Raw genomic sequence first — 21,081 nt, 5'->3', positions numbered from 1 at the left:
TAAGCCAATAACAGATTCTTTTTGACACATTAATTGTCATTGAGAACTTATCTATAAAAGTTGAGGCTTCCTCTGTTTCTGCTACTTTATTTTGAATTTGGTAGTCAAGAGTAGAGAGACTACTGCCCTCTGGTGGTATTTCAAAGTATCTAATTCAGTGATGCTGCATACTCTCCACCTGGAAATTGTATTGTCAAGTTCCAATGTTTTCTTCTGGAGTTTTACTAAAATCAATTTCTTTTCTCCATTGAGAAGTGGAAAAGTATCAAGATCTCAAATGTTTGCTCCAGCTTAGGAAGGGATTGTAGCTCTGCATTAGGAAAAGATCATGTTTGGTCCAGTGTGCTCTCATGACAGCACGTTAGAGTAGTGGTTAGCACGAAGCTTTACAGTACCAGCAACCCAGGTTCAATTAGTACTGCTGCCTTAAGGAGTGTGTACATTCTGCCCGTGACTGTGTGGGTTTCTTCTGGGTGCTCTGGTTTCCTACCACAGTCCAAAGACATACCGGTTGGTAGTTTAATTGGCTATTGTAGGTTGTCCCGTGATTTGGCTAGGATTAAATCAGGGATTGTCGGGTGATGCTGCTCAAAGGGCCTGGTGGGCCTATTCCATGCTGAACCGCAATAAATGAATAAATCACTTACCTTTCTCGTCAGGTTAACTACTTTTTGCAAAGATGCTTTTGGCCATTCCACTACTTGTAAATTTAACTTCTCTTCATGATACTTTCTAAATGAGTAAGTATCATTGAAAATTGCAAACTAAGCACACATTTGAGGCACTAAACAAACATATTACTGGGAATGTCTCCCGCTTTTTGGATGATCACAGTAATGGGATCTTGCTGTTTCTTCCAGTGTGTCCCCCGACTCATTCCTTAATGGAAGGCTGACCCACAGCTAAAACTGCAGATGCTGGAATCTGGAGCAACACAGATGCTGTGAAAAGTTCAAAAATTCTAAGTAAACTTTATTATCAAAGTACATATATGTCACCATATACAACCCTGAGATTCATTTTCCTGCAGGCATACTCTGCAAATTGATAGAATTGTAACTGTAACAGGATCAATGAAAGATCAACCAGAGTGCAGAAGACACCAAACTGCAAATGCAAAATATAAATATATTGCAATAGAAAAGAAGAACATGAGATAAAGAGTCCTTAAAGAGAGATCAGTGGTTCTGGGAACATCCAATGATGGGCAAGTGAGGGGAGTTATCCCTTTTTGTTCAAGAGCCTGATGGTTGTGAAGTAGTAACTGTTCTTGAACCTGGTGGTGTGAGTCCGGAGGCAACAGCGAGAAGAGCCTGGTCTGGGTGGTGAGGATCCCTAATGATGGAGGAACTCATCAGCTCTTGTCCTGAAATGTCGACAGTCCATTTACCTCTGTAAATGTTGCCTGACTTGCTGATGTCCTCAAGCAGCTTGTTTGTTGACCCACAGCTAATTAGTCATGCACAGAGCCTTTGCAAGCCTACATTGATGAGGCTTTATAACTGAAAATTCTTAACCATCCATGTCTGGACATCCCAGATATAAATAAGCAGCACCAAAACATTTAACTTGATTTGACTGTTCTTGTTGACCAGCCAATCTCTTGTTTGCTTTGAATTCATTCAAAAATAATTGACTTCATGGTGTGAGCCTCAGGACTCACATCACCAGCTTCAAAGACAGTTACTACCTGTCAACTAACAAGCTCTTAAATAAAAGGGTGTAGCGGTGTGCTACAAGCAGCGCTAAAATTACGACACGGAGTCGGTAACTGCAGTCGAAGGAAAAACTTTATTCGAAAACTTCAGCCTCACTTTTAAGCCTCTGTCAACCGGCCCCCCATGGCGAAGAGGCTCCAAAGCTCTGTGCTCGCAAACCCCCGTAGGCTATCTAATTGTGAGTCGGTTCGGATATGCTAGGAAATGAGGCGCTACATAACCCCCCCCCAGAACCGGCGATACACCCCCCAATGTCCACAGCCTGGGCCAGAACCTGCTTGGGAGGTCGGCCTCTGCGCCGAGGCGCCGGAAACTTGGCCGGTTGCGCCAGGTCCACATGGGCCGGCTTGAGGCGGTCCACCGTGAAAACCTCCTCCTTCCCCCCAACGTCCAGCACGAACGTGGACCCGTTGTTCCGGAGCACCGTAAACGGCCCCTCGTATGGCCGCTGCAGCGGTGGCCGATGCCCGCCCCTGCGTACAAACACAAACTTACAGTTCCGTAGGTCTTTGGGTACGCAGGTCGGGTGCCGCCCATGCTGTGAAGTGGGTATGGGGGCCAGGTTACCGAGCTTCTCGCGAAGTCTGCCCAGGACTGCAGCGGGTTCTTCCTCTTGCCCCCTCGGGGCTGGTAGGAACTCCCCGGGGACGGCCAGGGGCGCGCCGTATACCAACTCGGCCGACGAGGCGTGCAGGTCGTCCTTGGGCGCTGTGCGGATGCCGAGTAGGACCCAGGGAAGCTCGTCCGCCCAGTTGGCTCCTCGCAGGCGGGCCATGAGGGCCGACTTCAGGTGACGGTGGAAACGCTCCACTAGCCCGTTCGACTGTGGGTGGTAGGCAGTGGTGTGGTGCAGCTGAGTCCCCAAAAGGCTGGCCATAGCTGACCACAGGCTGGAGGTGAACTGGGCGCCTCTGTCGGAGGTAATGTGGGCTGGTACACCAAAGCGGGATATCCAGGTGGCGAGCAGGGCTCGGGCGCAAGATTCGGAGGTGGTGTCGGTGAGCGGGACCGCCTCTGGCCATCTTGTGAACCGGTCCACGATAGTCAGGAGGTAACGCGCTCCGCGCGACACTGGCAGGGGGCCCACGATATCCACATGAATGTGGTCGAAACGCCGGTGGGCGGGATGGAACTGCTGCGGTGGGGCTTTGGTGTGCCGCTGAACCTTGGCCGTCTGGCAGTGCATGCACGTTCTGGCCCATTCACTGACCTGTTTGCGGAGACCGTGCCAAACGAACCTGCTGGAAACCAGCCGGACAGTTGTCCGGATGGAGGGATGCGCCAAGTTATGAATGGAGTCGAAAATACGTCGCCGCCAGGCTGCGGGGACAACCGGACGGGGCTGGCCGGTGGCGACGTCACAGAGTAGGGTCCTCTCACCTGGGCCCACGGGGAAGTCCTGGAGCTGCAAACCAGAGACTGCAGTCCTGTAACTCGGAATCTCCTCATCTACCTGCTGTACCTCTGCCAGTGCCTCAAAGTCTACCCCTTGGGAAAGGGCATGAACGGTAGGGCGAGAGAGCGCATCCGCCACGACATTGTCCTTACCCGAGACGTGCCGGACATCCGTTGTGTATTCAGAGATGTAGGACAGGTGGCGTTGCTGGCGGGATGACCAGGGGTCGGATGCTTTCGTAAATGCAAAGGTAAGCGGTTTGTGGTCCGTGAACGCGGTGAAGGGCCGACCTTCTAGGAAGTACCTGAAATGCCGGATTGCCAGGTAGAGCGCCAACAGTTCCCGGTCAAAAGCACTGTACTTGAGCTCGGGTGGCTGCAGGTGTTTGCTGAAAAACGCCAGGGGTTGCCAGCGACCTGCGATGAGCTGCTCCAGCACCCCACCGACTGCCGTGTTTGATGCGTCCACTGTGAGGGCGGTAGGGGTGTCCATTCTGGGATGTACTAGCATTGCGGCGTCAGCCAAAGCTTCCTTCGTTTGAACGAAAGCGGCGGCGGACTCCTCGTCCCAGGTAATGTTCTTGCTCGGACCCGACATCAGGGCGAACAGGGGGCGCATGATCCGGGCAGCTGAAGGGAGGAAGCGGCGGTAGAAATTGACCATACCTACGAATTCCTGAAGGCCTTTGATCGTGGTGGGTCGGGGGAAGTGGCGGACCGCATCTACCTTAGCGGGCAGAGGGGTTGCCCCGTCTTTAGTAATCCTGTGGCCCAGGAAGTCAATGGTATCAAGTCCGAACTGGCATTTGGCAGGGTTGATTGTAAGACCGTACTCACTCAGTCGGGCGCAGAGTTGACGGAGGTGGGACAGATGCTCCTGACGACTGCCGCTGGCTATGAGGATGTCATCCAAATAGATGAACGCGAAGTCCAGGTCCCGTCCCACCGCGTCCATTAACCGCTGGAACGTCTGTGCGGCATTCTTCAGGCCGAACGGCATGCGGAGGAACTCGAAGAGGCCAAACGGGGTGATGAGAGCCGTTTTGGGGACGTCGTCAGGATGCATCGGGATTTGATGGTACCCTCGGACAAGGTCGACCTTGGAGAAGATCCGGGCGCCGTGCAGGTTTGCCGCAAAGTCCTGAATGTGCGGCACAGGGTAGCGGTCCGGTGTGGTAGCCTCGTTCAGCCTGCGGTAGTCGCCGCACGGTCTCCAGCCCCCCGTCGCTTTGGGCACCATGTGCAGGGGGGAAGCCCAGGGGCTGTCGGACCGCCGGATGATCCCCAATTCCTCCATTCTCTGGAACTCCTCCTTCGCCAGTCGGAGCTTGTCCGGGGGAAGCCGCCGAGCACGGGCATGGAGGGGTGGTCCCTGCGTCGGGATGTGGTGCTGTACGCCGTGCCTGGGCATGGCTGCTGTGAACTGCGGTGCCAGAACCGATGGGAACTCCGCCAGGACCCTGGTGAAATCGTTGTCGGACAGCGTGATGGAGCCGAGGTGAGGGGCTGGCAACTGGGCCGCGCCCAGGGAGAACGTCTGAAAGGTCTCGGCGTGTACCAGTCTCTTCCTGGGCAGGTCAACCAGCAGGCTGTGAGCTCGCAAAAAAATCCGCACCCAGAAGCGGTTGGGCTACGGCGGCCAGTGTGAAGTCCCACGTGAACTGGCTGGGGCCGAACAGTAGCTGCACCTGACGGGTGCCATAGGTCCTTACTGTGCTGCCATTCACGGCCCTCAGGGGGGGACCCGGTGCCCTGCTGCGGGTGTCGTAACTCGTCGGAGGTAAAACGCTGATCTCAGCCCCAGTATCGACCAAAAACCGGCGTCCCGACCTTCTATCCCACACATACAGGAGGCTATCCCGATGGCCAGCCGCCGTAGCCATCAGCGGCGGCTGGCCCTGGCGTTTCCCGGGAACTTGCAGGGCGGGCGGCAACTGCTGGTGGTAGAAGCACCAGTGGTCATTGGGCTCTGCGGCCGGGCCTGGACTGGTTTGCTGCCGGGAGCGTGGCTGGGAGATCTGTGCGATGGACGCCCCGCTCACCTTTTTGGCGTTCCACAGCAAGTCCGCCCGGGCTGCCACCTTCCGGGGGTCACTGAAATCCGCGTCGGACAGCAGCAGGCGTATGTCCTCGGGCAGCTGCTCCAGGAATGCCTGCTCAAACATGAGGCCTGTGTGTCCCTCGGCCAGAGACAACATCTCATTCATTAAAGCCGATGGAGGTCTGTCGCCCAAGCCATCCAGGTGCAGTAAACGGGCAGCCCGCTCGCGCCGTGAGAGTCCGAAAGTCCTGAGGAGCAGGGCTTTGAATTCCGTGTACTTGCCGTCTGCCGGGGGCGACTGTACGAACTCCGCAACCTGGGCAGCTGTGTCCTGGTCGAGGGAGCCCACCACGTAGTAGTAGCGGGTGTCTTCTGAGGTGATCCGGCGAACGTGGAATTGGGCTTCGGCTTGCTGGAACCATAGGTCCAGGCGCTGTGTCCAGAAACCCGGCAGTTTCAACGAAACCGCATGAACAGAGGCGGCGTCGGTCATTTCTGGTCCAAAAATCGTTTGGACCGTCGGTGTCACCAATTGTAGCGGTGTGCTACAAGCAGCGCTAAAATTACGACACGGAGTCGGTAACTGCAGTCGAAGGAAAAACTTTATTCGAAAACTTCAGCCTCACTTTTAAGCCTCTGTCAACCGGCCCCCCATGGCGAAGAGGCTCCAAAGCTCTGTGCTCGCAAACCCCCGTAGGCTATCTAATTGTGAGTCGGTTCGGATACGCTAGGAAATGAGGCGCTACAAGGGAATAATTACACTCACTTGCCTCATCATTGAAATGGTCCCACAACCAATAAGGACTTTTTAATCTCATTATCTCCCATTCTTGTTATTTTTTGCTATTCATTTATACTTTGTATTTGCACAGTTTGTTGTCTTCTGTACTGCTGATCTTTCGATGACCTTGTAATGGTTACTATTCCATAGTATGCCCACAGGAAAATGAATCTCAGGGTCGTATATAGTGAGATATATGTACTTATGTAATAAATTTACTTTTAACTTTTGGCTTTGATGAATCAGGCTTCTATACCAGTATTTTTGTAGAATCATAAAAAATTTGTGATATTTGGCCTGTAAGTCTGTGCCAGTCAAAAACTACCTGACCAGTGTATCCCACCTTCCAGATCATGATCTCTAGTCCTGCAGCTTATCACTTTTCTACTTCTATCATCTGTCCAGGCAGTGAATTCCAGCTCCCCCAATGATTGTTCTATTTACTCTTATTTCCTTGCTAATCATTTTAGCATTTTCTTAAAATCTACGCCTCAGGCTCTGATCCCAGCTTCCAAGAGCAATGGGTAATTGAATCATATTGTATCACACCAATGCTCATTCTTCTGCCAATCAATGGGTCTACCCTATTTATTCATAAGCCTAGAACATAGAACAGTACACCACAGGAGCAGACTCTTTGGCCAGTTAAATTAGTAATCAAATTGCCAACTAAACTGATCTTTTCTGTTCACACAATGTCCATATCCTTTCATTTTCCCCACATTCATGTGCCTATCTAAATTTGGTAAGTATCTAATATATCGGCCTTTACCACCATCCAAGGGCACACGTTCCGGGCAACCATCACTCTCTTTATAAAAAAAAACTTGCCCCTCACATCTCCTTTGAAATTACCCCTTCTTACTTTAAGTGCATGCCCTCTGATATTAGACATTTCAACCCTGGGAAAAAGTTACTGTCTGTTTACTCTTATCTATGACTCTCATAATCTTATAAACCTCTATCAGTTTTGCCGCTAGAGAGACAACAACCCAAGTTTGTCTAACTTCCTGTTATAGCACATGCCCTCTAATCCAGGCAGCATCCTGGTAAACCTCTTCCGCACCTTCTCTAAAGCCTTGACATCCTTCCTTTAATGGAGTGGCCAGAACTGCATGCAATACTCCAGGTGAGGTCTAACCAGAGATTTATAAAGCTTCAATTTAGCTTTCTGACTTTAGAACACATACCTTACTCCTTGTTGGCCACCCTATTAACCTGTGTAACCACTTTCAGGATGTTGAATGTGGAACCCAAGATCTCTCTGCTCATCACCACTGTTAATGGTCTTGCTCTTAAACAGTGTACTGTTTTGCGGTTTTGATATCGTTTTTGTCTTTAAAGTCATTAAAAACAGTCTCTCCAGTAATGGCCATTGCTTCTTTGAATAAATCGCCATCTGTAAAAGGCTTCTTGTGTACAGCCAAAAGGTGACTCACACAGAATGATGCTTCAATAGCAGCCTTATTTTGAGCAGCATGTTTTATGAAAAATGATTGCTGGGCCTTCAACCCCGACTTCAGCTCCTCAACTTTCCTGGCATGGATTGAGCTCTTTGGGGGTTAGGTGTCTTTAAGTTTCTGGTGGTTGGTGTTGTGGTACCGCTCCAGATTCCCTCTTTTATTCAGTGCTAGAAATTCCGCCTCCCATTCTGGATGTAATTCGTACGTTTTTGCCTTCTTTCGTGGAGCCTCCGCCATGCTAGCTAGCTACCTTGCAGGATATCACCAGCGAGTGCCGTATATTGACGTTTGCGACAGTCTGTACTCTTATCTAATCTAATTGGTCACTTTGTAGCACAAGCTACACTGACAAAAATACAACAGTCATATGACGTCAGCACACATGTGACACACGATGCTGGGCAGTGGGAAAAGAGAAACACAATAACCAGGGAAAGCAACTAAGTGTGGGTTAAAAACAACTCACATATGCGCTGTAGGGGTAAAATTTGCTTTTGCATCAAAAGGTTTATCAGGCATAACGTACCTGCAGTAACTTCTACTTTGAAAAAGGACCACTCGACAACTTCATGCCCAAAGGAACAACTTTATCTGGGAAGTTCAACAAGGGAGATCCAGTGGATGTAGTGTACCCTGATTTTCAGAAGGCATTTGATAAGGTCCCACATAGGAGATTGGTGGGTAAAATCAGAGCTCATGGCATTGGGGGGGAAGATATTGACATGGATAGAAAACTGGTTGGCAGATAGAAAGCAAAGGGTATCGCTGAATGGGTGTTTCTCGGAATGGCAGGTGGTGACTAGTGGGGTGCCACAGGGCTCGGTATTGGGAACACAGCTGTTTACGATTTACATCAACGATTTAGATGAAGGCATTAAGAATAACATCAGCAAGTTTGCTGATGATACAAAGCTGGGTGGCAGTGTGACGTGATGAGGATGTTAGGAGAATTCAGGGTGACTTGGATAGGCTGAGTGAGTGGGCAGATACTTGGCAAATGACGTTTAATGTGAATAAGTGTGAGGTTATCCACTTTGGGAGTAAGAACAGGAAGGCAGATTATTATCTGAATGGTGTAGAGTTAGGTAAGGGAGAAATACAAAGAGATCTAGGAGTCCTTGTTCATCAGTCACTGAAGGTGAATGAGCAAGTGCAGCAGGCAGTGAAGAAGGCTAATGGAATGTTGGCCTTTATTACAAAGGGAATTGAGTACAAGAGCAAGGAAATCCTTTTGCATTTGTACGGAGCCCTGGTGAGACCACTCCTGGAGTATTGTGTACAGTTTTGGTCTCCAGGGTTAAGGAAGGACATCCTGGCTGTAGAAGAAGTGCAGCATAGATTCACAAGGTTAATTCCTGGGATGTCCGGATCCCCTCTCAATCTCCTTAATTCCAGCGTGTACAAGCCTAGTTAGAGAGACTAGGCTTGTACACGCTGGAATTAAGGAGATTGAGAGGGGATCTGATTGCAACATATAAGATTATTGAGGGATTGGACAAGATGAAGGCAGGAAATATGTTCCAGATGCTGGGAGAGTCCAGTATCAGAGGGCATGGTTTGAGAATAAGGGGTAGGTCATTTAGGGCAGAGTTAAGGAAAAACTTCTCCCAGAGAGTTGTGGGGGTCTGGAATGCACTGCCTCGGAAGGCAGTGGAGGCCAATTCTCTGGATGCTTTCAAGAAGGAGCTAGATAGGTATCTTATGGATAGGGGAATCAAGGGATATGGGGACAAGGCAGGAACCGGGTATTGATAGTAGATGATCAGCCATGTTCTCAGAATAGGGGTGCAGGCTCGAAAGGCCGAATGGTCTACTTCTGCACCTATTGTCTATTGATGTATGGATTTGAACCCCAATGTCCCTTTGTTCATCCACACTCTTAATTAACTGACCATTAATCCTGTACTCAGTCTTCTGGTTTGTCCTTCCAAAATGCATCACCTCATACTTGTCCGGATCGAACTCCATCTGCCATTTTTCTGCCCAACTCTGCAGCCTGTCTATATCCTCTTGTAACCTTCGACCACCTACAGCTCCATCCACAACACCTCCAATCTTCGTGTCATCCGCAAACTTGCTCACCCATCCTTCCGCCTCTATATCCAGGTCATTTATAAAAATCTCAAACAGCAAGGGTCCCAGGACAGATCCTTGCGGCACTCCGCTAGTCACCGACCTCCAGGCAGCATACATTCCTTCCACAACTACCCTCTGCTTTCTTCCTTTTTCCTCTTACTTTACAATGAGCTTAAAAAATATGTCCATGAAAATGATATCCCCATTCATAAACTGGTGGCAATTACTACTGATTACTACCCACAATGCATGGTGTGGGTGTTGGTTTTATAGCACTGTGCTGTAATGACCCTGATTTTCCCAACTTCCTGGATTATCACTGTGGCTGGCATCAGCAGGCCTTGGCTGGGAAGGTCGTGGATTTTTCTCACATAATGACACTGGTGGTCAAACTGATACACTTGATTTGAGCAAAAGTGCTTCAGCACCGCTTATTCAAGGCATTATTGGATGAGCTCGATGCCGCTTACGGAGACATAATCCTTCATGCTGATGTTCGGTAGTTGAGTTGCGGCAAAGTGCTGCAACAATTTGTTGAGTTGCTGCCTGAGATAAAGACTTTACTGTCGACAAGAAATGAGGAGCACGAGGAACTGTCAGATGATATGTGGCTACTGGATTTAGGGTTTCTGACAGACCTTACGGCTAAATTAAACGCACTTATCAATGAGCTTGTGGGAAGAGGCCTACATCTCCCCCACATGATAAGTGCAGTAAATGCGTTAAAGGCTCAGCTTGGTGTTTGGATTTCAAATTTAAAGAACGGGAGGCTGACACACTTTCCCAACTTGGAGAAAATGTTACAGGCCATCAAGGAAAAAAATGCTTTTCACCCTGAGCAGCACTGTGCTTACCTAGACAAACTGGCAATAGAGTTCAATTGGCGTTTTGGGGAGTTAAACGTCATGAAAGATATTGCTGCATTTACTTCAAACTCATTTCTGTTGATCGATATAGAACAGATAGCAGCCAAATTCCAGCAAGTATTTGGTGTGCCAAGTGATATTGAAATGGAAATAATTGATTTGCAAAATAACATCGAGTTTAAAGCAAGATCAAGGGGCGGTGACTTTTGGGGGCTTGTCAGCCGAGAGAAGTCTCCTCATCTCACCCATCTGTACTGAAAGTCAGTGCCTACTCCGGGTCAACTTATCTGTGTGAAATCGCATTCTCACAGATGAAAATTATTAAATCTAAGTACAGGAGCTGTCTTACTGACAGACACCTCACAGACTACCTCAGACTGGCTGCCTGTAGTTATGAGCCAAATTTCAGGGAACTAGCAGAAAGTATTCAGCCCCAGTCATCACACTGAGTGCAACAGTCAATTTTTACTCATTTATTTTCAGTATTGAAATAAAATTAAATAATGAAACTTAGAATTAAAGGTATGAAGTATTGTAATATTCTTAAAGAAAGACAGCTATGGCCTGTTTGATATGTTAGTTACTGTGTTTTCTTGGTTGAATTAATTTGAAAGTTTGACTAAAGCATTTTATGTACTTCAAATACAATTAGCCCAAATAAAAGCCCTCAAGTTGGAAGTACAACCTGAGCTGTTTTTTTCTCTTAAACGATTTAGTAGGCCAATCTTGCCTTTCACTAAGGCTGAGGTAGAGGATCTTGGGCTTAAAAAGGTTGGTGACCACTATTCTAGAGTAAACAATCCAAGGTTTTTTCTAACCTCTCCTCATAGCTAATACTCTAATTCAGTCTAATTCAGACAGCACCCTATTGAACTACTTTTACATCCTTGCCAAAGCGTTCACACCCTTCCCACTATGCAGCTACCATATCTGTACACAGTCCTCCAAATGTGGTCTAACCAAAGTTTTATAGAGCTGCAATATGACTTGCTAATTCCTATACTCGATCTCCCAATTGATAAAGGCAAGTGCACCACACTTTTTCATCTACTTGTGTTGCCACTTTCAGGGACCTATGAACTTGCACTCAGTGCAGTGAAAGGTCTTATCTTTTAACATTTAAACTTCCCAAAGTATAACAGCTCACATTTGTCCAGTTTTAAGCTCCTTGTGCCATTTCTCCACCCATATTTCCAACTGATCTATATCCAACTGTATTCTTTGACAATTGGACAACTGTCCTCACTATCTACAACTCCATCAATTTTTGTGTCATTTGCAGAGTTCAGCCCACTACATTTTTGTCCAAATATGTCATTTTGTATTGTTTTCAGTTTTGAATATTTAGTTTTGATGTTCTCTTTTCTTTTTCTACTCTCCATGAACTCTGTCAACCAGAGACTCCATATTTGGCCCTTCATCTCCGTTCCTTTATTTCCGAAGCTGTGAGCTTCTTGAAATAATAAATCAATTATTAAATACCCAGCTAAGATTGGACATATCCCAACTTGTAATTTAGGATCCTGTTTTGTTTCTGTCAGTTTCTATATCCGTGTTAAGCTAACATAATTATGAGCAACAGAATGAAGGAGCTCTCCACTGATACGCTTTCCGTCAAACAAAACACATAATTCCAGACAATGAGCACAGATTCAGGTTTTAATTGACCACATTGGGACCAGCACATCTTGGCACAATTAAATGGCTGTCGCAATTAGCCCGAGTTTCATGAAATAGTCAAAAAGTATAAAAATTACGAACTGAGTAATAAATTATGTATTTAAATGAAATATAGAACAAATTAGAATACTTCCAATACTACTGGAGTACTATAAAACTTGTGTATTAGTTCCTAATACTTGTGGACGGAGGAATTTGTCGGTACCATGTTCTTTTGACTGTAAATGAACAAAATCGGCACACTTAGTGTAGAGAGTGGACTTCCTTCATACAATGCTGTTGATGATTGCATTCTCCAAATCTTCATTTTCATTGTAAAAGGTGATTGTTGATATCTTCAAACTCTTCATAGTCTCTAACTGTTGAAGTAGTGAAATCATTTCATTAAATTCTCAGCTGTTTCTGTCATCTCCAAGCCTGAATGCTTGAAATTTTAGTGATCAAAACAGTTCTGAATTGTCTTACTGCTTATTTCTTGATAACTTTCAGTGACAAACATCGCTGCTTTTTGAACACAAACACATATAACTGAAGCTGTTTACAAACTACTCACTCTCAGCACAGTGTAGCATCTAACAGCCATGCAAGTGCATGTGACTTAACGCTAGTTAGAAACTGTTCGGCAACAATCTCCTGCCCCAGTTAAGCGGCATAGTGTCTGAAATAAACAAAAAGAATCCTGGCTATTTTCTCGATTAGTTTTTGTTCTTTAAGAGTTGTCCCAAATAAGCAGAAGCCCCATTTAACTGATGACTCAGTTAACCAGAATCCTCTCTGTATACTGGTTCCACATATTATTTTGAATTCACTTTATGAATTCTGGGCCCACTATACATTTCTATACCAACTGTATCTCAGATAATATTCTGGTAAGTAAAATCTCCCAGAATTACTCCCTTGATACTTATGCCCTGGTCCAAAGTTTGTCTGAAAGTTAGCTTTTTGCCTCTGCCTTACTTTTTTTTTTAATTAGTTTTTCAAAACATTTTACTAATTAAAAACCCCAAATCCCAATGAGAAACATTAAAACAGTGCAAAATTAAGCATACAATAACAATATACTACAAAGGAAGAGAATTTAGCCAAAAAAAAGCACCTGAATTAAAGACAAGTAAGCTTAGTGTCCTCCCCAAGCCCCACAACACAAGAAAAAACAACAGCAACTCCAGACCAACCACAACACAATATAGAGAGTATAAGTCAGGACAGCCAAACTCCCAGACTATGAATACACTTAGCAACAGAGGATAATAATGCCTTCTACCAGAAAAAAAAGGACCTGAAAGCAAGGGACCGAAAAGAAAGATAAACCCTAGTCAAGAGGAAGGTTATGAAAGTACTCGATAAAAGGTCCCCATACCTTATGGAACTTTAGATCCGAATTGAGAACTGAATAATGAATTTTTTCGAGGTCCAAACAGGCCATGATGTCGTTAAGCCATTGAGCATGAGTGGGCGGGGCAACATCTCTCCATCTAAGGAGGATCAAGCGTCTAGCCAGGAGAGAGGCAAAGGATAATATTCGGCATTTGGTCGGACCCAGACATAAATCTGTCTCGCCCCAAAAACCGAACAGAGCAATTAAGGGGTTTGGTTCTAGGTGCTGATTCAGAATAGTGAAGTATTCTTCACTATTCTTCACTAAGATGTAGTGAAGACATTTTTCCAGAATTTCTCCAAGCTAGGACAGAACCAGTACATATGGATGAGAGAGGCCACTCCCCTCTTGCATTTATCACAGAGTGGACTAACGCTAGGGTAGAATCGAGATAGTTTAGATTTGGACAAATGGGCTCTATGAACAATCTTAAACTGTAAAAGGCAGTGGCGAGCACAAAGAGAGGTTGAATTAACCGATTTGAGAACTGAATCCCAGCTCTCCTCAGATAAGGAGATATTTAAATCCTGCTCCCAGGCCATTTTGATTTTATCCATGGGGGCCCGTCGTAAGGCTGCTAGTTTATCTCGGATGATTGATATTAAGCCTTTACCTAGTGGATTCATGGAAAGAAATAGGTCCATAGCATTTTTCGCAGGCATTTCAGGAAAGTTAGGAATTAAAGGAGCAATAAAGTGTCGGATTTGGAGATATCTGAAAAAATGAGCATTGGGCAGATTGAACTTAACAGAGAGCTGCTGAAAAGAAGCGAAGCGATTATCAATGAAAAGATCTTCAAAATGTCCAATGCCCTTCCTTTACCAAACCTGGAATGCTGAATCGTATGTAGTAGGTAAAAAAAAGGTGATTATGAGCAATAGGGCTGGAAACGGAAAACCCCTGGAAACCATAGCATTTCCTGATCTGAGCCCTTATACGCAAAGTGTGTCTAACAAGAGGATTAGCTATTGATCTGGGCAGGCTACTAGGGAGTGCAGAGATAGATAATTCTTTAGTGGAGCTCATCTCCATCGCCACCCAGTTAGGGCACTCGGGTTGGCCATGGAAGAAAGACCAGAAGGTAGCAGAACGTATATTAGCTGCCCAATAATATAAATGAAAGTTAGGTAAAACCATGCCACCCTCTTTTTTAGATTTTTGGAGATGGATTTTATTAATTCTAGAGCACTTATTCTGCCACAGATATGACAAAATAATCTGCCTTACTTTTTGGAGGTCAATAGTACACTGTTAATTTAATCCTATTTTGCTCTTCAGTATAATCCATTCCGCTTCTTTTGATGATCTTTTCTCATAACTGTGGTTGTATCTGAAACAATCTGGCTATCCCTCCTGCAGTACACACTAATGAATTCTGCAACCAGAAATGTTGCTGCCATTTCTGTCCCTTCTTAAACTACATTTCCATAATATCTATCATATACTCTACATATCAGCCAATACTTTATACCGTCTTTCATATTCCTTGCGTTGAGGTAGACCACTTAGAGCACTTAGTCCATTGTTGTCTGCATTCTAATCTATGTTCGCACTGCATTCCACACTCTCTCATTAATTTTCTACTTTTTATTTCTAGTTCTGCTTTTACTTACTGAATCTTGCTCATCTTTTCAACCTCTGCCAAGTTATTTTCAACTCTCCCAAGCAGTACTAGCAGCTGCCTCTTCGTGGCCTTGTTGAATACAATCCATCTTGGCTGTACATGTTCTGTCTTCCTCAAAACAGGTTCAATGCCACAAAAATCTAATCCTGTATCCCTTCTCCAGCCATGCATCCTCCTCTATCTGGGGTCACTGGCACCTGACATTGGGAGTAATCTGGAGGTCCTGCTTCTTAGCTAACTCTCTATTAATCTGCAGACATCTTGTCTTCTGTGTTTGGTGTTCATATTGTTATTGACAATATCCTCTGTCTGCTCACCCCTTCAGAATTTTCTGAGTCCACTCAGTTTGATCCCCACTTTGTCTTGGCTGTGGCTGTACTTCTATCTGGAAATCCCTTCCCCATCAATATTCGGAAATAAGTACAGTACTGATTAGCGAGCAAGATGCTCTTTTCTGTTTGTGTCCCAGAAACCCCTCCCCTCAGCTGGCACACTCTTGGTCTGCCTGAAACAAAGCACTCCACTGAACTGCAATGGGAAAGATAAGCAGGTTGGAATAAAGAAAGTCTTTAAGGTAGTAGTAGTGAAGTAGTTCCTTCAACACAGGACAGGACAGTTTAGTTGAATGGCACAGATTCAAACGAACAGAGGCTGACCTCATGTATTTTTTGGAGCACAGACTAAGCCAAACCTTGAGTACTGAGTACAATTTTGGTCTCCATATTTTGTGAGGGGTGTGAGGGCACTGAGGAGAGTTCACAGAGGGATGACTAGACTCATTCCAGGTCTGCAGGGTATGAGCTATGAAGAAAGATTGAAAGAATTAAATCTTTTTAGCCTAAGTAGACGTAGAATGAGAGGGGATAGAAGTGTTCAACATCATTAAGAGGACAAGTAAGGTGGATGCCAGCTACTACTTTAAAGTTAATCCATCATTAAGGACACAGGGCCATAGGTGGAGAGTGGATAAGGAGAGATTTCAGACTATCATCAGGAAGCATTTCTTTACACAGTGAGTTGTGGACACATGGAACAAACTACCTTGATGTGTAGTTGAGAGTAGGACCTTAGACTCTTCTAATTCTAAACTCGATAGTTATTTCAACACACTGTGTGAATAGGAATTAGCAAGCTTTGTTGGGCCGAATGGCCTGTTCTTGTCAAAAACTTTCTAATGTTCTAACTTCAAAGAGCAGATCTGTTACTGAGATCTGGAAATGGAACAGAGAGGTGATAGAGAAATAGATTTGTGGTAGAGCAAAATCTATTTATATTGTTCTTCAAATACAGGTATGTATATCTGTCTGAAGCAGACATTCCTCCCTGTTCCGAAAGTAAGGCAGAACACCTGCCTGTTGGTAAATGATCTGGGAATTGAATGCTATGGAGTGGCTTTATGGGTTTATGTATGAAACCGATTCTATTCCTTTGTTAACAGGACCAAGTTAAAGCATGTAAGTGAGGAAGAGTAAATGGGCAAACATAGATCCTTATGCACTGCCTGGGATGATGGACAAGCTAATGAAGTCATTGCTTAGACACTTCCGTAATTCTTGGATAAGTATGAGGGAACTGTACAAGAGTGTCTCACTGACTGGAAAAGTCTGGAACATTCTTTTCTATAAAACAGGAGAGCACATAAAAGCAGAAAATGCTGGAAACAGTCAGCAGGCCATGATTGGTAAATAATGTTATCCATATCTGACATTAACATAGTTATCTCTCTACCCCATCTTCTTTTATGCCATGGACCCCTACCATTAACTGAGGGGTCCATGGATCTCACATTGGGAACCCCTGCTCTTCAGTGATTGTTTTTGGGTATTTTCCAGTCTTCTTCTGGTTTCAGTTTAGTACAATAAATGTGACTGGTGTTTCACAGCTTTAACAAGTCCTTTTTAAAAAAAAAAATTCTCTCTCATTGTCCTCATTAATCTATCAGCCTGATAGTTCTGTAAGCATTGGGATCACCTCCAGAACCTGGTCTCACCTTTTCAGAGATTTGTTCTATTCAACCTCGCCATCTTCTTTTCAGCATAAAGTTGATGTTTGACATTCCCAGCTCTATTGGCATTTATCGACTGAAGCACCATGTGTGTACACAAATATTAAAAGGGGTCTCAAAAATCTAAATTACCCTTCCAATAATAATACAAAAATCCGATTGTAGGCAAAAATTTCTCAAGTTTCAGCATTTTGCCTACAATAGATTAGGATATATGTGAACCAAAGTGTAACATAAATGTCAAATCTGTTGAGAACCAGTGCTGATGAAAGAGCAGCACATACAAAATGCTGGAGGGTCTCAGCCCAAAACGTTCCAGTAATTTGTGTGTGTTACTCTGGATTTCCAGTATCTGCCAAATCTCTTGTGTTTATGGTGTGCTGATGAAAGAGAGTTTATCAGATGTTGGACAGGTGACTTGAAGGAGAGCAAAACTGAACTGAACTGCTTTTTTAGATTAGTTTGCATCATTGTGTATGAGGGGAAATTCGCATCTTCCAGCAAGCCTGCACCAAGCAGTTGGGGGGGGGGGGGGGCGGTACCTGTGTTGTGAATTTTCATAAGATTATTTAAGCATTTTACCAATTACTTTCTGCCCTGCAGAAATACTTGCTGAGCAATCCAGCCCATCTGAGTACAGCTGTAGATGAACACTTCTTTATCAATGAGAGCATCTCCCAAGTCAGGTAAGTGAATCATCATTATTGATTCTGAATGCTGAAGTATTACAAAACCTAATTTTTGTAGTTATGAGTTCAACATAGTATCATTCAGCAAGAGTTGCTCAGCATTGAAGGGACATACAAGATCAAAAGACATAGGAACCCAATTAGGCCATTCAGCCCATCAAGTCTACTCTGCCATTCCAATATCATTGCATCATTATGTGTTGTGTCGAATAATGTGGAAGATTGTGGTCTTTCCATAGCCATGATTGCTCTTGGGAGTTTTTTCTACAGAAGTGGTTTGCCATTGCCTTTTTCTGGGAAGTGTCTTTACAAGATGGGTGACCCCAATCTTTACCAATACTCTTAAGAGATTGTCTGCCTGGTGTCAGTGGTCACATAACCAGGACTTGTGATGTGCACCAGCTGCTCATACGATCATCCTCCACCTGCTCCCATGGTTTCATGTGACCCTGATTGGGATGGGGGGTGCTGTATTAAGCAGGTGCTACACCTTGCCCAAAGTTGACCTGGAGGCTAACTGAGAGTTGGAGCACCTTACATCTCCTTTGGGAGAGACATATCTCCAGCATGCCTTCCATTATTATCCCTCTCAACCCCATTCTTCCTGTAACCTTTGACACCTGTACTAACCAAGAACCTGAACTTCCGCTTTAAACATACCTGATGATTTGGCCTCCACAGTCATCTGTGCTAATGAATTCTTTATGTTGATGAGAATGCAACGTCATAAGAAAAATATAAAATTAATGTAATCACAAACAAGAGAAAATCTGCAGATCAAACAACACACACCAAATGTTGGAGGAAATCAGCAGCCAGGCAGCATCTATGGAAAAGAGTACAGTTGACTTTTTGGGCCGAGATTCTTCAGTAGGACTGCAGAAAAAAAGCCGAGGAGTAGGTTTAAATGGTGGGGGGAAGGGAGAGAGAAGCACAAGATGATATGTGAAACTGAGATACTGGGCTGGAGAAGGGCAGGTCTGATAGAAGAGGACAGAAGGCCATGGAAGAAAGAAAAGGGGGGAAGGAGCACCAGAGGGAGGTATTGGGCAGGCAAGGGAATAAGGTGAGAGAGGGAAAAGGGGATTGGGAATGGTGAAGGAGGGGAATTAATAGAAGTTCGAGAAATCAATGTTAATTTCATCAGGATGGAGACGAAATATAAGGTGTTGTTTCTCCAACCTGAGTGTAGCCTCATCACGAAAGAGGAGTAGCCCATGGTTGGACATATCGGAATGGGAAGTGGAATTAAAATGGGTGGCCACTGGGAGATCCCGCTTTTTCTGGTGGATAGAGCATAGGTGCTCGGCAAAGCAGTCTCCCAATCTATGTTGGGTCTCACCGATATACAGGAGGCCCCACTGGGAGCACCAGACACAGTATACAACCCCAACTGACTCACAGCTGAATAGCCACCTCACCTGGTAGGACTCTTTGGGGCCCTAAATGGTTTTGAGGGAGGAGATGTAGCGGCAGGTATTGCACTTGTTCCACTTGCAAGGATAAGTACCAAGAGGGAGATCGGTGGGGAGGGAGGAATAGACAAGGGAGTCGTGTAAGGAGTGATCCCCGCTGAAAGCAGAAAGTGAGGAAGAGGGAAAGATGTGCTTGATAGTGAGGTCCCATTGGAGATGGCGGAAGTTGCAGAGAATTATGTGACTATGCCCACTAATGGGGAAGTCTTCCCAAAGAAAAAATCCAGAGCTGGAGTCCTGAAGGCAGTCCTCCATTGCGTTCCATGCTGACTGGCAACTCCTGGAACGCCGCTGGTGCCAAACTGTGTCAGTCTCTGTTGTTCCTTTGAATTCATCAGCTGTGTGGAGAGGGGAACCTACTGCATGGGCAACAACTTGCTGTCCATATCATACTGCCCTGGCTTGTGTATCATGTAGACAGCTAGGACGCAAAATCCATGGTGGGAATTGTAACATCCAAAGTGTGATAACCCACCTTTACATATGCCACCACTTGTAGACGGATAAACCACATACTGTCATGACTGTAGATGTGCAAGTAGATTCCCCTTTCTTTTGTACTTTTAGGACCTGGATGTTGGAAGTGTGAAGCAGGAAGATACAGTATATACCTCTAAAATAATGTTTCTATAGCACTGAACGGGTGATGTTTTACAGTGTTATTATTCTGTCAGGACTGATTTTTTTTTTTGCCTGCAAAACATGGAACAGTGGAAGTCTCCCCTGCTCTCTCTGCAGAGTCTGGGGGAGTAAACTGATGGACTGTATCTTGTTGGTTGTAAACTGCTGGCACCAAGCCATCTGAATGAAAGTCAGTTCCGGAATAGCACTTGCATGCTGTGAGTGACTTACTGAATGACAGATGGTGCTGCATCTGCCACAACACTCTATGTAATGTATCCACATGGCGTCCAATGGTGGAGCACAGTCCTGCTGAGATTCCCTAGCATTGCTTTGGTGAGTCGCCATTTGGATCGTACACTAGGCCTGACATGGCATAGAATGTGGGACCACAGTGACAGGGGAAGATTCTAGATTTGCAGAACAAGAGTAGGGAAAAAATGCTAATTATTAATTTAGTGAAATTGAAGTGTTTCTGCACTTTTAGTTAACTAGTCTAAAAATAATTATTTATTTAAATCTTAGTAATTTTAAACTGCGGAGACATTTGAAAACCATTGAAGACATTGTGAGCTTTAATAGAAGACAAAGTTCCATTCTCAGCATTGGGCTCTTGGCAATGATAACTGGAGATGTTCCAGACTTCACTGGAATGAGAGTAATTGTAAAGTTGGAGTTAGACTGCATAGGAATGAACTTGCAAAATACTTTTGCACAGCTGATAGAATAATGTTAGGTAAGGCTATAGGATATAAAATAAAACAGATAGAAAAATAAGATTGAAGTATAAATCAGTCTTGAGTTAGTTAAATTATTGGAAGTCAGGAATGCTCTTAAGATCCTCTATTGGTGAGAAAACTAATGTGTGGATTATATAATTTTGGGTTTGATGTATGATTCTAACCCGAAAGTGAACACTAGGAGCTTCTCACTGATCTGCCTAACCTGTAATCCCTTAATTTGTTCCCCACTCCACTCATTAAACTCTAATTCCCTTCACTCCATTGAATAACATTTCATTATCTTATTTATGTTATTTGATTATTTAACATTTTATAATCAGTACCTACCAGGCAAACTGATTAACTAAGCAAGATTGCAGGAGATCTGGGCAGCCAAAATCTGAAAATAAACATTTCAATGCAGATGCTCAGTTGAGAGGATGGGCAGTGGGAACCATTGGCCTCAGCTTTGAAATCTTTTTTTAAAAATTTCCTATCAAAATGGACAAGTTCAATTTTGTTCACAATATGCTCCATTTGCCAGATA

General features: G+C 44.8%; 1 protein-coding gene across 1 annotated transcript in view; it reads left to right on the top strand.

Annotated features, from left to right (window-relative positions):
- si:dkey-122a22.2 (uncharacterized) overlaps window positions 1-21,081 on the top strand; it is a 180,855-nt gene that overhangs the window by 87,951 nt on the left and 71,823 nt on the right. The window contains exon 9 of the mRNA XM_059971016.1: window positions 17,631-17,713. Within this exon, the coding sequence (XP_059826999.1) occupies window positions 17,631-17,713 (83 nt within the window). The remainder of the gene's footprint in view (window positions 1-17,630; window positions 17,714-21,081) is intronic.

The sequence above is a fragment of the Hypanus sabinus genome, chromosome 1, assembly GCF_030144855.1.
Source record: "Hypanus sabinus isolate sHypSab1 chromosome 1, sHypSab1.hap1, whole genome shotgun sequence".
Taxonomy (NCBI): Eukaryota; Metazoa; Chordata; class Chondrichthyes; order Myliobatiformes; family Dasyatidae; genus Hypanus; species Hypanus sabinus.
The sequence above is the reverse complement of the archived record's forward strand: the minus strand, read 5'-3'. Positions and strand labels throughout refer to the sequence as shown.